This window comes from Cupressus sempervirens, chromosome 10 (assembly GCF_028749045.1).
Source record: "Cupressus sempervirens isolate cs-2001-9-10 chromosome 10, ASM2874904v1, whole genome shotgun sequence".
Lineage (NCBI taxonomy): Eukaryota > Viridiplantae > Streptophyta > Pinopsida > Cupressales > Cupressaceae > Cupressus > Cupressus sempervirens.
In genome coordinates this window covers 985,055,364-985,072,536 of record NC_143127.1, presented here as the reverse complement: position 1 = coordinate 985,072,536, position 17,173 = coordinate 985,055,364, and the positions used below count along the sequence as shown (strand labels likewise).

General features: G+C 36.2%; 1 protein-coding gene across 3 annotated transcripts in view; it reads left to right on the top strand.

Annotated features, from left to right (window-relative positions):
- Window positions 1-16,844, top strand: part of LOC149537272 (Chaperone DnaJ-domain superfamily protein) — a 29,682-nt gene extending 12,838 nt beyond the window's left edge. Inside the window, exons 2-4 of one of the 3 annotated variants that reach the window (XM_089807619.1) lie at window positions 15,206-15,275; window positions 16,140-16,277; window positions 16,545-16,844. In XM_089807619.1, the coding sequence (XP_089663745.1) occupies window positions 15,206-15,275; window positions 16,140-16,232 (163 nt within the window). In that variant the 3' untranslated portion in view covers window positions 16,233-16,277; window positions 16,545-16,844. Of the gene's footprint in view, window positions 1-15,205; window positions 15,276-15,608; window positions 16,278-16,498 lie in introns of those variants that run through there. The other 2 variants (XM_089807618.1, XM_089807620.1) reach the window with 2 other exon arrangements.
- The last annotated feature ends 329 nt before the right edge of the window (window positions 16,845-17,173 follow it).

Here is a 17,173-nt window from a genome sequence, read left to right as displayed (position 1 = left end):
CCACATACTATATTGAAACTAAATGAACAACAGAATTAAAAACGGACTCAGAGTCACACAGTAGTCCTAGCTATAGGGGTTCACCCAAAAATAATTTTGCCGATCTCATTAACTTCCCAAAAAGTCACATATATAGGCCTTCTCAAAATGGCCAGTTACAATAGATGATTGCATTGCAGAGCATCTTTGAACAAAATAAGCTAAAAATAGGACAAGCTTGAATCATTATTCGTTACAGAGACTGACAAAATGCTATGAATGGCTACGAAAAGAAAGAAGAGAGAGAATGACATATGTTTGGAAGAACATCAGAACATCATGCCTTCTTAGGAGTAATTGCTTTGGCTCTATAAGCTTTCATAGCGTTAGTTACTTTGTCTAGTTCCTTGACATTTGGAATGATGATATTGTTAGCTTGAATCATCCAGTAGTCATGCATCTTAGTCAATTCATCAATTCTGGCGACCTTTGACTAGAACTTCTCTGATTCTCTCCTTATGATTGAGTTTGCCGATGAGATTTCTTGGATATTTGACATTTGGAAGTTGATTGGATCAACAACTTCATCAACAAATGCCAAGAACTTTGACTTCATCCTCTCAACATCCACAAGCTTACTGTTAGTAGACACAAAGGACTCTGTATGTAGTATCTTCAGATATTCAAATACTTTCTTAATAACCGTCTGCACTAGGTTAGGAACATCTTTGAGCTCATTTGCGGACCTTGCACAACTTTCCACAATAAAATCCAGAGATTGTTTCCAATGAAACAATGGCTCGTTACCTGTTTTAATGATCCCATGGGAGATGGCAACATTGGTCTTCATATCGACCACTTCTTGCAATAGTGCCAATTTCTCCGTTAGTCTATCTGCTGTGTTTTGCATGGTGGTTTGATGGCTAGAAGCCGCCTCCCTCAACTTGTGAGCATCCGACAGAAGATTTCCCAAGTTTTCTATCAATGGGGGACCTTGAGCCTTCATTTGATTTATCCATGTTTGGCCAATCTGCTTGAATTGCCTCTCTTGTTGCAGCTTTAGGAGTAGATTCTTGTTTTCCTCTGCATTCGTGTCAAATTCGCTAGTTGATGTGCTTCCAAGTGCAGATTTGATATATTCCATCAATTCTATGTTTGAGGCCTTGAGGACCTCCTTTTTCGCTTTGAGCTCTTCCAGCCTATCTTCAATCTTTTCGTTAGTAGACTTCCATATGTTCACCATGGAGTCATGAACAGGGATACCAAGGTCCACTGTTCTGATTTGGAAATCATCCGTGGAAAGCTCATGGAATTTGCCACCCTTTTTTGTGGCTCTGCAATCTCTACCAACATGTGGCTAGTCAAGGGATCCGTGGCCAATGCAGCAATTGATTTCTACTTCTTCATTTTCTTGGAGGGTGGCTAAGAGGAAGTGGCTTGTGTGATCAAATCTTTTGATGGAGTGGCCTCTTCATATCTTCTCTTCTTTCTATCAATGGTCTCCTCAAGCCATGACTCAATAGAGAGTACATTGATAGCAGACTGCAGGGCAGTAGGATCGAATAGCTTCCTAGGTACTAGGGGAGTTTGCTTGCTTTGGGAAGCAATGGGGAAGGCAATGACCTTAGTCACTGAGAGTGCCAAGGTGTCCCCTTGCTGAGATGTGCCTTGTTCGTCCATGGGGTTCGTGTCACCATCCAAGCTAATGATTTGAACAGGGGAGGCAGGCTTGGCAACTGACTCTTGTTCCTTCTCCTTTTCTTTGTCCTTATCTCCTTCTCCCCAAATTATCTCCTTATCTCCTTTTCTTTGTCCTTATGTCCTTATCTCGTGTTTGGAAGAGAGCCATCTTCGCAGGTAGGAGTGATTGTCACATTCTTCTCTGGAGGCTAGTCTCCACCTTGACCAATAGACTGTGATGGGCCAGCAAATGTTGAAGTAACAACTATGGTGACAACTACTATAGTTGTCTGGGCAGTTTTGGAAGATACTCCACCCGTAGAACCAGTGCTCCTTGCCCTCTTCTTCCTTGCTCGGGTCCACTCTACACATTTTTCTGTTCACTTGATTATCTTATGCATGAGGAGCTCCATGGTGTCTATGACAGGACCTATAGGTGGAGTAGACACAATAGGAGTGCCTTTTATCTTCTCATAAGATGAAGGATACATGTAGGCATCATCGTCTGAAGTTCAGAAACATTAACAAAATCATTAAATAACTTAATTTCCTCAATAGTTAATTGGGACCAAAACTTCTCTCGAGTCTGGTATTCGTTAAGACACCCAACCCGGTAATCTTCGATATTCAGAACGTGTCTATAGGCATATCCTAGCTTTAAGTGGTCCCTTACGAAGTTCATTGGATCATATTGAGGCCCGAGTACCTCATAATCAACCAATTTAGTTTTACCCTCTGAGCATTGGATAGGGTCCAACCACTATGGGGAAGGAAATCTCGACTATTTTCTTCACGTTTGAACACGAGGTGTTCACCTCAAGAATTTGTCGACATAATTCAACTAGAACCACCTTATCCTCTAGGTATGTAGACAGTCTCTTGGGAAAACCATCAAAGACACTTATTCGTAGGTAAGAGAAGCTCGGAAATTGGATGAATGAGCATCCAAATTGATTGATAGCCGAAATTGCCTCTGGTGAAAATCTCCTCTCAGGGCATCCTTGCAATTCCCAGCATAGCCTCATTGTGAAGGCATCATTTACTACCACATACTCCTTGAAGCTTCTTTGCAGTTGTAGATGGGGGTTAGAACTCATATACCTTCGTACGCTCATCATAATTTTGGATGCTAGGAAGGCTGGGCCACAAGTGGTGAGTATCCAAAGCATAAATTAGATAGGACATGTAAAAATGTTTAAATCCTTTGGCTAGATTCATCCATGAGGCAAGCTCGTCACAGGTAATTTGTGCCTAGTCAATTTGCATACCTTTGGCACATATAGCTTGCACCAGGAAGAAATGGTGTTCAATGAGCTCGAGAATCTCCTCTTTTCTGTTCAGTCTAAGCAGCAGAGCGAGGATATCTACGATCTCTCTCTTCAAATTAGTGCCAAACAGGGTCTTGGGCGTTTTGCTCTTCTTCGAGTGAGGAGCTTGAAACCATGTCCTCTGCATGTCTTCCCTTATGAGGGTCTTCTTTTCATTAAATATTGATGCAGAAGAGCTGAAGTCAATATCACAATACTCCTCTTTTGTGAGGATGCCAAACACAAACCGTATTAGTGCCTTGTTGATCGAGATGAGGATGATTGATCAGGAAACAAAATCTGCTTTGTTTCTAGGTCATATCTCTTGATACATTCCCTTACAAGCTTTGGTGCATGTATTGCCATTGGAAAACCAACTGCCTCAACCAATCCGCTCTCTTTAAGGCTAGCTTTTGAGTGATCGGGTGAATAGGTTGAGAATTAAGTCTCCTATGGAGATCACCCAAATTGTAGAATTTAAATGATGTATCTATTAATTCTTTCAACTCATTCTCCAGGCCTATTAACTTATCATAACTTGCAATTTTGATTGCCATTTGCTATGATTGCACAGGATGCAGTTCTCGATAAATAGTTGTTCTAAAAATACTTTGGGAAACCAATTTCAATCAATTCTGATGAAATAGGTATAGGAATCTGAACGTTGGCGCCACACGAATGAAATTAAGTTCGGCCAACGATTATAACAGCAGGATTTGCATTTAATTCCATAATCAATGACTATTTAAACTTTTCGTTTTCTTGCACACAATAACTCATAGCCATGGAAATATTTATTACTTTACATAAAGTAAAGTCATGTTACTACAAATTACTCACTGAAAGAGGTGCTTTAGTTCCGCGGGAAGTGCCTTGTTTTGCTTTAGAATCTAGAATGCAGATATACTTGATAACTTAACAAATGTGGGGGAGAGAGAGAAACTTAGCATTTCCGTTAGCCCACTTTCCCTCTATTTGGAATTGCAGCGTGGGGAGTGACCCTTTGTTAGCTTGCGCACTTCATTCTTTCACTTTTTGCCCTAAGCATTTAACGCTTCTTTCCTTTATATTGGGGTCGCATCTTCACCACTGACTTTTCCGGAAGTATCTTTTAAGCATTTCCAAAGAATATTCGCACTTTAAAGTCACCTTTGTTTCTATTTCCAAAGCCTTCGGAGAAGTGACCTTTTTGTTACCTAGGGACGAAAAACCCCTCTCTTAGTAACTGTTCCCGGAATGAAGCTAACAACTCTGTACCCTTTATCTCAATCTAATGGCTTCAAAGCTAGATTTTGAATATGCCTCACTGATTAAGAGCTCAAAACAATTCTTTAGACATAGTGCTTTTACTGTTTGTACGTAAAGACTTGGATTTGACATAAATCATTTTAGCTTCGGAAGCAGAACAAAACATGTTCGCTTCCATTAGTGCGCAACGGAAAACTCATAGACTCACTTTTCCTCGTGAAAGTAGATTTTACCTCTGCAACATGAATGGGCTTCTTCCTGGCGTCATTCTTCGGATACACACTTGATTAAGTTTGCTGAAGGGGAAAACTAGCTCGATTGCTCGGAATCCGTAGGAAAAAGGATGCTGGGGCAAGATAGCAGATGGTGAAACACGGATAACTTACTTCTCATCGGGAAAACGCCAAAACACATCCCAACCATACCTAGATTAGCTAGACCCTGTGCGCATCGGAAAAACAGAAAACCCACACAGAAGAATTAGGTAAAGGTAATGCAAGGGAGACCTAGAAAAGAAGGAAAGTGAGGTACCCGGGAAAGATGAGAAGTAAGTAACCTAAAGGATGCTTGGACATCACACTCGGACACAAAGTCATTTAAATACCAATCACTTGAACTTCACAAGGATAGAACTAAAATTTGGCAACAATATTGAAGATATTTTTGATCATGTCGTTCTTTATTATACAGACATGGTCTTTGCATAATACCGTCGATCTCTGATGTCGTGATGTGGCTTTTGGCTTAGTGTATTTTATTGCTGTTAGACAATGATTATAGTTGCTTTGTTGTTTATGAATTATTTTTAGTTTCATGTGCCACATTGTATAGATGTGGACTTAGACTGGCTTCAATCCTCTTTAATGAACACATGTATATTAGAAACTTCAATACGTCAAAACCTTATTATCTATTTGACTTCTGTCGTATCTCTCCATCGCTAACGGGAATGATTTACATGTCACCAAACATAGCCAATCACAATGCTCTGTATGTAATCGCTGGCATGTGTATCCATTGACCCTTACATCATTTATTGGTCGCTATTATTTGATAGTTTGTGTATTTCTTAACTCTGCTCGTCATGGCATATACCCTCTGTTTTTAGGCGCTGAATATTAGTCAACCCTGACCCATTGATAAAAAAATGCATTCTGTAATATATGGTGCTGTAGATTTACAGTGGATATAAATGTATTTGATTAGTTCAAATCTGATAAATGTATACTACCAAAGAAGTCGCTTTTGTATGGTGAAACACAACTGCCTAATATATCAACTTCATATGTTGTTGAATATCCATATATATTATTGCTGTGTAATCACGCCACTTCCATTTGCAAGGGTTTTTCTTTGACTGTGTTTTTCGTATTGTTCCAGCAATGTCTTTGTATAGGAGAATCAATCTTTCAAGATCTATGACAACACCCTCGTACTCTATGCCACGATTTCCTTTGATTATTGCTACCTTAAAAGCATGCTGGTATCATTTGCTGTTTAAGTCTGAATGCTGGAACCATTCATCGTTGTCTTCTAGTAATTCTTCTAATCTCATTGCTGACTTTTCATAATCTCTAATGATTCACTTTCCTTGTAATACGGATTCTTGACTCCATATCATAGCTTGTTTAATGAGAATATGTCTATGATCTCCTTATCTTCTATGATTTCACCTTCCTCAATCATTTATATATTAATGATAACATTTCTGTCTATAAATATCTATAACATTAATCTCAGAAATCTGAAACTTGTTCACACATCAGAGCTTTGGCTTCTTGTGCTTTCACACCTTTGACATTGATGAAGGTTATTCTAACAACTTCGTCCTTGCCTGTGAAGACCTTCGACATCAATGACAATATTTCCATCAGATCAAATGTATTACAACATAGAACAATGCACCATTAAGCATCGCATCTCGTGAACCATCATTGCAAGTCGCAACTCGCTACCCTGATTGTTAGAACATGAAAGCTAGTATAGGATCGGACCAATCTTAGGATAACTTCATCTGGAAACATCAGAATAAAATGCAAAGCTAGACATTGGATCTCCATGACGCCTAAACCACACCATAAGGATTACATGAGAAAATGAGCCAACTGGATCGATCACAACCTAAAACAACAATAAAACTGTGAACAGAAAACAAATAAATCAAAAGGAAATATTTTTCGGTGATACAAGATCGCCAACGACCCAAGGATACTCCTGCATTAACAAGGAAGCTAGCAGGGATTCTATGTTACAATGATGGTCGGAACAAGAAAGTGGATAGTAAGATATCTCCAGCTGGGAAGAAGAGTGCAAACCAACATAGGAGGCTGAAGAAGGACAATGTGGTCCTGTCAAAACCGGTTCTCCATTGTCCAGAGAAGTAAAGAAGAAGCTCTTGTGGAGGATGATCCACAGGCTATAAATTTGAGGGAAACTGTTAAAGGCCCTCTTAGAATTTGTCTTAATTTGTGTGCAATCTATAAGCTAAGAAGAGGAGAGGTCCAGTGGACTCCGAGTTGTCAGTATTACCATGATTTTCATCATTCATTGTTTATCAGCATCTTGAGTGGTAGGAGGAATCTGAAGAAATGGCATATAATGGTTTAGTTTCTTTTTCTTTTTCCATCATTTTTCCTGAGGAGGCACCAACAAACGTGAGTTTGATGTGTTCTGCCACAGTTATAATAATCAGAGCAATGCACAAAAACTTAAGTTGTTCCCTGCTTGGATGCAGCTCTGCATTGATTCATGGGGCTTGGAAGAAACACTTTCAATACTTGAAATAGAATACTATGGAGTGTTTCATTAGAAAATGCCAGGAATATTGTAAAACCAGAGACATAAAGGATGAGATCTTCCGAATGAGACAGCAAGAAGAAGCTTTTGTAGATTATACGGAGTTTTTTTTGTTAGATATGCAGCATGCTTGTCAGATCAGGTTGGATCGGCAAGCAAATAAGATTACATTTGTACGAGGACTAAGAGATGACTGTATTGATCGACTCAACTTAATGGGAGGTAGGGATGTGATCAAGCTCTGTGACAATTGAATATACTGCAGGATTTTCAGTTTCAGTTTTCTAATAATATGCTGTAGGAATACAGATTCACGTTGTTAAAACCATGTTATCTGCAAGGATATGCAACAGTTACATCTCAAATTCCTAACTATTGCAGATCTGTTTCCACAATTTTGGATCCCTTTTGTGCATTTTAGGGCTTAGTCAATGCTGTGCAGTGGAGAGAATGATGTGAATGTTTTTGTGGGGGTGGATATACCTTTTTATATCAAATTCGTTCAAGTTCACCTAACCACCGGTCACAAAGTGACTTGGGTGGCCTACCACAGTCTCTGACTGACAATGTTTTATGTAGACAGTGACATTACTTTCGTTTTGGCTTTGAGAGCCTTTTTAATATTTTATGCATTTTCATATGTTTATGGGCTCTCTCAACCGCTGCATTGATTCTTTGTAATCCAATTTGGCTGTCTGCACTATCTCAACAGTATTTGAAAGAAATAGACATTGGAATGTTAATTTGAAATTTTAATCCCATTTTTGAGACTGTATCATTATATCTGCCATGGTAATGTTTTTGAATGTATAAAATGAAGAGTATATAGGGATACGTGACATTAAACTGATATTAACATTATAATTGAAGTGGTTGATTGAGGATGTATATGACTTTTTGAAGGAGGATAGCACATGATGAAGGCTACTGATGAAGAAAAGTTCAATGGTAAGTGTAATGTGAAAATTCCAACAGGGATATAGAGGAATTATGCTGTTATCATAATGTAACAACCACTTTTTCCCGGGTGTTAACTAACAACTAACATATCAAAGAAATATAGTTATTACTTCATTTTCATAGGAAGACAGTTATATCAGTTACGTTCAAGTGAATGAGATTAATGGTTACAGTCAGTTAAACAGAAATTTCATAACTAACAATTGAAACACCATCAATGAATTTTCTATGGAAATTAAAATCTACATACCAAGGAATTCAAAACCAAAATCAATCTAAGGATGCTTCTGCAAACACCCAAGTTAATCCACAAATATCACTTAGGATCAAATGACGATTGCCATCTAGTACCACTATATGAATATCAAATTACGATCACCATCAAATACCACTATATCAATATTAAATGATGATTACCATCAAATACCACTATATCAAAATCAAATAACGATTACCATCAAACACCATATCACTTACCATTGGATCATTTAGGGCATCACATATCACTGTATCAATTAGGGCATCTATTATCATTGGATCATTTAGGGCATCAAATACCACTGTGTTAATTAGGGCATCCATTACCATTGGATCATTTAGGGCATCAAATACCATTGTATCATTTGGGGCGTCAGATACCACTGTAGCTTTTAGGGCATCAGATACCACTATCATTTAGGACGTTAGATACCACTGTATCTTTTAGGGCATTAGATATCATTGTATCATTTAGGACATTAGATATCACTGTATCATTTGGGGCGTTAGATACCTCTTTTCCATTCCTTTTCTTCCAATTGCTAATTGTGGCAATAACATAAGATTAGAAGATATGCTCATAATCATTATTCTTATAAATGAAAGACTGAAACATCAATCCTATAGATATATTTCATATTTAGTTGGAAGATCATCCAATCTAATTGGTTACCAATTTCATTGACGAGAAAGCCTGCTTAAGGAAATAATTGAATTCAACGATATAATTTAATCCATCATATTTTCTACTTGTATAAATATCATAAAAGTAAAAATACCTGTTACCAATAAATGTTTGAATTATCAACTTATCTTTATCTGATGCACATCCTGACATCTCGTGGAGAGCAGAAACATTGTTAGGGGTTTAACCTCCCAACCACGGACCTCAAACTTATCCCCACACTTTCTCAAATTAGAAAGACCCTCCCTACCTGGAATAGACATGGCACACCTTGTCAGCCACTGAGCATTCTGGTATTTAATCACACCACTCGACTTGACAACAAAGAATGAATTGGACATGTATGAGCTATTAAATGTTCTTTTTAAAATATTAAATAATTGTTATGTCACAACTGATTTTGTTTCATGTTATTGCAGATCTCTATCTCACCTCTTCACCTCTTCCTTGACCATACAACCAGGTGAGTCCTAGGTGTTTGAATCTTAGAGAAATCAGCTCTGTCTATTGATATAAGAATATTACATATTTTCAACATATCATATTTTTGTGACCTGAGAGATATAATCTTTGGCAAAATAAATACCATTTGATTATGATATTCAGCAATACATAAAGATGTGAAATCATATCATGAACAATTGGTCTCGACTTATCATGAGAAGTTCTAACTTAAGGATGAACTTATCCGATGATATCAAACAAGGATGTTGTATGGCATTTCAAGATTCTGTAGCTTACTGCTGTAAATACAATGCTGTAGTATTTGATTATAAAATATATATAAATCGATTGGATATGATAATTTAACCACATAACCTGTAAGTTCAGAAGTATTGAAGCCTTGGTTGGATGCGAATAATCAGTTCCTTCATGGAAATAACTTAAATGCAGATCTCAATATGCTTACCAATCACGTTTTCAGCAAAAATATTCAATGAAATGGGCAAATCGTGGCAAGGAAATATGCAGAGGGATATCGGGTGGAATAGTGCAGAGATATATTGTGTGTAATAATGCCCATGGTCTCTCACTACTTCATAATATAAAGAAGTATTCGAAAAACCTTTTGGCTTCCAAGAAGCCGTAACTTAAAGAGAAAAGGACTTGGCTTCTTGAACATCAATATGCCAAATGCGCATTTCGGTTTCTAGCAAGAATTTGAATAAATATGGAAAAAGATTTGAAGGTTATAAAACAAGGATAATTTATAAGTATATTTATTTACTTGCACGTAAATATATTTATTAAGATGACATCATATTAAATGTTTATCCAAGGTTGTACCTTTTTAAATATGTATATCTAAATACATGTTTCATTTGGAAGGTTATTTTATCTTCTTGTACACGTATTTAAATGTACGCATTAAATAGATAAAATCCTGTATAAAATAATACCATGGTGTCACTTTTATATTTATATTTATGTACATGTACATAAATATGTTTTATAATGAAGTGATGGAAATGTTAACCATAAGCCGTTTAAAAGTATGTACTTTAATAAAGTTAAAATCATTAATGTTTTTTAATATTTATCTAATAGCTCGTGTGTCTAATGTGTATATCCTGTTATGCAGTTGTTAGGTCCTCAACTATAGTGATTGAAGATTCATACCCATTTGCCCAGTGATGGTGATGCTCCTGTGCCCAATTCTTTTCTGACAATGCTTCCACCCCTTAGACGTGCTCACTACAAGGAAATTCTCCGCAGTTAAATCATATTATCATAACAAGTTATTAATCATAAATAATCATAATGGCTAACTGCCTTTTCAATTCCATGAGTTCATGATAAATAATCAACTAGCATGTTATCTTCATAGGAAATTATAATGACTAACCATCTTACCATTTCATAGGATTATAACAAAACTAATTGTCAACAGACTTCATGTGAACCTCAACGGCTATATGAACATTTTAAATTGGGTCGAAAATTGGGATGCAACACACAAGCTCTTAATCTTTGCTTTATAAGGTTGGTGGCCTTGAATTTCTAGTTATATGGTGTTTGTGTTGAGAAACACTATTGAATAATGATTAATCATTTGCATATAGGGGTTATAATTCTAAATAATATTTTCTAACATTAGAATACAGCTATCACTAGAATTTTTGGCTTCCAAACTTATGACTTTCCATAGGCTTGTGTTGGACCAAAAAGTTTGGCTAAGAAAAAACTTAATTATTGCTCAAGTGGGACAACACTGTGATTGGTACTGAAATGGGAAGATGGAAATCATCCCAACTTCATTGTAATGTCTTTGTTTTTGGCATTTCTTTGCAGCTTATGGAGTTAGCTCATCATAGTGACTCTCGTGAGTTGACAGGGTATTTTGGGGGTCTCAGTTGCAAACTTATTATTTTTAGTAAGTCTATTTTTGGCAGTTGCTATTTTTGGTAGTGTAGTAGGTGGCTTCAGTAGTTGGTCGTCACCTGCAGTTAATAAAGTAATAATTGCATGAGCTCTTATTTATTTATTAGTCATTGAGTTGCATTATTATAATAATGTTTATATTATTATAATAATGACATTAAGAGATATTTTTAAAAAGCGTGTTGGAAAGTTTCTAGTGTTGAATTCTTTTGGGAAACTTCCACAATTTCTGAGGTGGAGTTATTTAGGAAACTTGAGCCAATGGAAGATTATAAATGAGAGCTCATTGCTTTGGGAAAGGCATGTTTGAAAATTTAATTGCTTTTGTTGGGGAAACTCCCACAATTTCTGAGGTGGAGTTATTTAGGAAACTTTGGCCAACAGAAGATTATAAATGAGAGCTCATTGCTTTGGGAAAGGCACGTTTGAAAATTTAATTGCTTTTGTTGGGGAAACTTCCACAATTTCTGAGGTGGAGTTATTTAGGAAACTTTGGCCAACGGAAGATTATAAATGAGAGCTCATTGCTTTGGGAAAGGTATGCTTGAAAATTTAATTGCTTTTGTTGCCTTTATGGCTTTTTCGGTTTTTCCTGAAGTCTGAATTGTGAGCCCTTGCTGACGTATAAGGGTCTCATAGTTTCTGATGTTTGAAGTCTCTGCTGAGGTATAGTGGCTTCATTGATCAAATCTCCTAACTGTCATTATCTGTGTCTGGGAGATTGGAATTATAATTCTTAGAATCTTGAGTTTGTGAATTGAAGCAATCGTTGCTGAGGTATAGTGATTGCCAAAACTCCTACTGTCTATACTGTATTTGGACTTTTGTTTATTATGATAGACTGACATTTGGAAGAGATCCAAATTACTCTTCAATTGGTGGCTGCCGCTGGAAATCGAATTCTAATTTGAAGGAGTGCTGAGTATCATTTGGGGGCAGTGTTCTAAGTTCTAGAATAAGTCCAATTCCGTAGCCTTTGTGTGGGAGTTGAATGGCATTAAACTGGGCCTGTGGAATGTTAATGGCTGCGTGGATGTTCTAACCACAGCCGTAGGTGAATACTGGGTCTGCTTATTGGTGTCGGCAGGTGTTTGGAGGAGTGCTTTGGCATTTGTTGAGTTGGTTTTGCATTCCCAACAAGCTGCGGTTGCTGCTGGAGTGTCTTGAGCATGTCAAGTGGTGTTGCTGACTGCTTGCGGCCTTCCTAAAGCAATTCGATTGAGCATCTGGACCTTGGACATAACTTCTGCATTGATCATTGCCATCTATTTTTCAAGCCAGGTTCATTGTTATTTATTTTGGTTGTATGAGCCAATTAATAAATTGCTGCATACTTTTTAATAATTAAATAAATTGGTCAACAATTGTATAGCTGGCAGAATACAAGGCAATAAGAGAAGTGTTCTTTTACATTGATTAGACAAATTTTGGTTGGCTATGTGCATTTAATTGTTATAAGAAATCAAACGAATTTGTATGTTTCAAGGAACCAAGAAGCAAAACTATAAAATTTTAAAAACGTAGACGAAATTCTTTACACCCAGCTAGTTATCAGATTGAGCCAGGTTGGGCTTTTTACATTTATTCAACCTTTGTGGTGAGTGCAAGCTCGTGTGCACACAAAGGCATTGCTAAATCTCAGTATAGCACAAATGGTGCAGAAATGAAGCACATCACTGTTCATAGTACTCTGTAATGTCCAAATCAGGTGAATTTTTCCAACAATTGTACTTAAGCTCATTTTCTATATTTCTGGTGAGCATTTGGCAAATATATCATTTAATATTGATAGGTTTTGTTTTAACTTATATCCTTATATGATCTTGGGCCACTTAATATTATTCAAATATTGGCAAATTGGACATAGGCGTCCTCTTGGGTTCATCAGGACTATTCCTGAGAGTTTATGGCAGATTTTTGTAATGGCAACTTTGCATGTTGAGTTGTGAAGAATTCAGGCACCATTTGGCAACATGTGGTGGTGGAGTTTTCAGTGCAAATTTAAAATTTGATTTCCCTTCTAATGTAGTGTGGGGTTCAACATTGATTTTTCAAAACAAGAACATTGGTAAAGTTTAAAGTTCAAAAACACAAATGTCAAATAGTCAAAAAGTTCATACTACATATTGAAATTCAGAAATGTCAATTTTTTATTCTACTTTCATATGAAAACTTGTCAAAATGTAGGGTCTTTTGTATTTTAAAATAAAAAATTAAGGAAATGTTAGCCCGTTGTCTTTGATGAGTTTCTGGTATAGGGAAATGCATCCTGCTACCGGAGACGTATCCCTGGGGGTTAAAGATGCGTCTCTATGCAACTGTGCTTTTGCTGGTTCATGCTGTCTTCCACATTGTATGAATGCTTTGTTCTGCCAGTATCTTCTGTTGACGAAAACCAGTCATAAAACAAAGCAACTGTGATTCTTGTGGGTATTCTCACTTCGGGAGTGAATTTATAGAAGTGATTGTTTCAACTTGGAGGTGTAAGATTTGCAGTTTATTTTCTAGATTTTCTGTAGGCGTGTTTGCTGCTCTGAGAACATGATTTTATTATTGTCCAGCAATATATATCAGTTCCTTTTCTATAGCATTTCTCTATAATGTTTGTGTAAAAACTGGAGAGTGTATTCTGAGATTACATTGTGTAAAACTCACTCGATTTGTGTAGAAGAATAATATCAGTTCCAGATTTAATTTGGCTGTTTCTGTGGTATTTTTGGTTATCATAATAGCCTAATTTCATGTAATAATCTGTTTGTTTTAAATTCCAGAAATTTTGGAAGTTTTTGGTTTTCCAGTGCATTGGCAATACAAATCAGTGGTGTAGTTTTCATTGAGTTTTATGGATTTTGTTAAGAAATGAATTCAGATCTGATTTTTTCTCTTAAAACCATAGTGGGTACATTGCATACTGAAATGGGAAGATGGATACTGACCTGATGATGTTGAGCCTATGCAGTACCTGCTAACTTTGCACATAAACATTCATATAATCTTGCGCTGAACTGAAAATTGTGCCTAATAACTTTTAGCAAACACATTAAAAAAAGAATCTAAATCATTGAAAAGTAAAACAGATCTCAAAGACCATAATTCAAATTAACTTCAAGAAATTTCTTACAGTATCTGTTGCACAAGTGGTTCACCCTGAGAGTGCCAAGTCTTTATCTTCAATAGAATTCCCGTTTCCTCCAAAATCTATTTGTATGTTTTTTCACCCTCTACCTTGATTTTTCTACCTCCGATGACTAAAATAAACTGCAAACTTATTTACAGTAGACATGGGCATCACAACTGCCTTCTCAGTATGCACACAACTGACCACTATTGACTACAGAAATGACAGTTTAGTTAAACTGACGTGTCGTGCCCTTGGATTATCTCAAAACCACTAAACAGTTAGCCTACATGTTTCCATGGAAATCTTGGAGAAGTTGCTGATTAAATGGTACCACTTGTCATATGTCCAGCTCCTTGCCCAATTAAAATGGATTTATAATACTGTGTTTATTATTTTCACATTTTGCAGATGAGGAAGTGCTCTGTATCCCCGTATTTCTGTACTTATTATAAAAAGATTCTATGTTTAAGGAGGAGTTTAATGATTTAATGTAATCAAATCAAGCTCTGTTTTCCTAACCATGATTTTTAATGGTATGGCTGATTATGTTTTGTGTTCAAATGAACCATATCTATCTATAATCAGAAAATATCTTAATATTTTTATTCATCTTAATAATATATCCTGAGACCAAGAATAATGATTGTTCCTAACACTGTACTATTTCGTGTGTACTTTTTGGCTGAACACATGAATGCGTAGGCATTCGTATAGAATTTGACTGAATTCTTATCCTTGACAAAGAAAAGCCATAATGTTTCTACTTACATATTTAATTTTATGTTGTAGATTCCTTATGGGAAGTCTTTATGTTGCTGATACAACTGGTAAAGCAATATGGGAGAAGCAGAATAGAGGAGTATGTACTTAACCATCATATGCGTCCTTTTGTGAAGTGTTGTTTGAGCAATTTTTTTTAAAATATGTTTCAGCCAAATTGATTGTACTTGATTATGTTATTGTTTGTATGAGGTATGACCATGTTAATGCTAATTCATCTTGTGGGCAAAAATCTAAGGACATTCATTGTAGTCTTCTTTTAAGCTATAGAACAAGTACGAGATTCAAGAAATATAATAAAGTTTGTTGATTAAACACAAATTAGATATTTGACTGTAATAACAATTATTCTCCAATGCTGCGAGTAAACTCATATCTAAAGTGATTGGGTATCTTATGCACCCAATTTTAGGTGCAACTTAGAAGACAACTGGTCCTATCATCAACAAACTTGCCTCTACAGCTTATGAAAATTTGAGCAGGTAAGGGTATCCAGAGCCAGAGATACAGATTTTACTAAACACTTGGTTGCTCAGCTGGAACAAGGGCAATGGCTAATTAAGGGACTGCACAATCTACCAATAATTTGTGTAATATTAAGTAGCTGATCAGTGTGGGATTACACAAATAAGACGATTTGCGCCATTACCTCAGCCTACACTCAGCTACACAACAATTCTAGCAAAATAATGGAAGCAATTTTGCTCTATTGTGAGCTGAACACAATCGTGAATTTCCAATAGCTTATCCTATAGGGCAAAATCCTCACTCAGGATAATCTTTATATGCATCTGTTTCCTTGATCAACCAAAATATATGTACTGCTCTTTTTCCAGTTTTATTTGAAGGAAGACAATTTTTATGTGGGTTTTTGAAAGAAAACTCTGTTGATATAAAGAGCTGAAAATTGGTCATATGTTTCTTATTCATTTTCTTAATGCAGAAGTCTTTTGAAGAGACTATGGAAGCTTTAAATCAGAAGAAAGCTAAGAGGGTATATAGGACACAAAAGGAGAAGGATGAAGAAGAAATGTAGGGTTCTGAAACTGGCAACTTGTGAATATGAAGACCTATGAACAAGGTAGGCTTCCCAAAATTATGATAAATTTTATAAAACATGTGATTTCTTGTGTTTCTGTAAGAAGTACAAATAGAAACTGCAGTCTCAAGTGTCCATCCTCGTTCCCCTAAAATGCCTTGATATAGTATTTAAGTGGAGGAATACCATAAAGAAATTTGTTTTCTTCAGTTTCAACTTTGAAGTCTGACTTTTGGTCTACCATGAACATTGATTTTGCCCAGGTTTTCTACTTTCTCAAATGTTTTATCTTTCATTGATGAAAAATAGTGGCCAGTGAAGTACAGATTATTCGTACAGGCTGTTGGAGGAAGATTTGGGAGGATAGAAAACACATGTAAATAACCTCCTGATCTATGTTGAATAAAGATAACCCCTCGTCTTACTATATTAGTTGGTTTACTCATTTTACTTAAACTATTTATTGATATTATGAACTTAATATAGAGATCAATTCCTTCCAATTTTCTCTATATTGGGAAAGGCCCTGTTTATAAGAAAAGTCTTGACCATTGTTTGTACAAAACATATTTTGGATTTTCAATAAAATCCTCGGTATTCTGAAAATAATTTGATTCAGTTTAGAAGTCACTGTTGTGTGAAAGTTTTGGATGAACATGTGCATCAACTCATTGTCAAAAAATTCAGCAGTACTTACTTCAGAATCAGTTCCATGGTAATGGTTCCTGCCTAATATATATGTAAATATGCATGTGAAGTATGATTATACGTTGTGTGTGAGAGAGAGAGAGATAGAGAGAGAGAGAGAGAGGCCTCGCCTCGACCCATCGTAGCTTAGTTGATACTTTGTTATTTTGATACTCATGACTCGATATGTCGAGACATTATTTGATGCACTAAACATTATTATGCTATTTTATGATGAGTGATGCTTTACT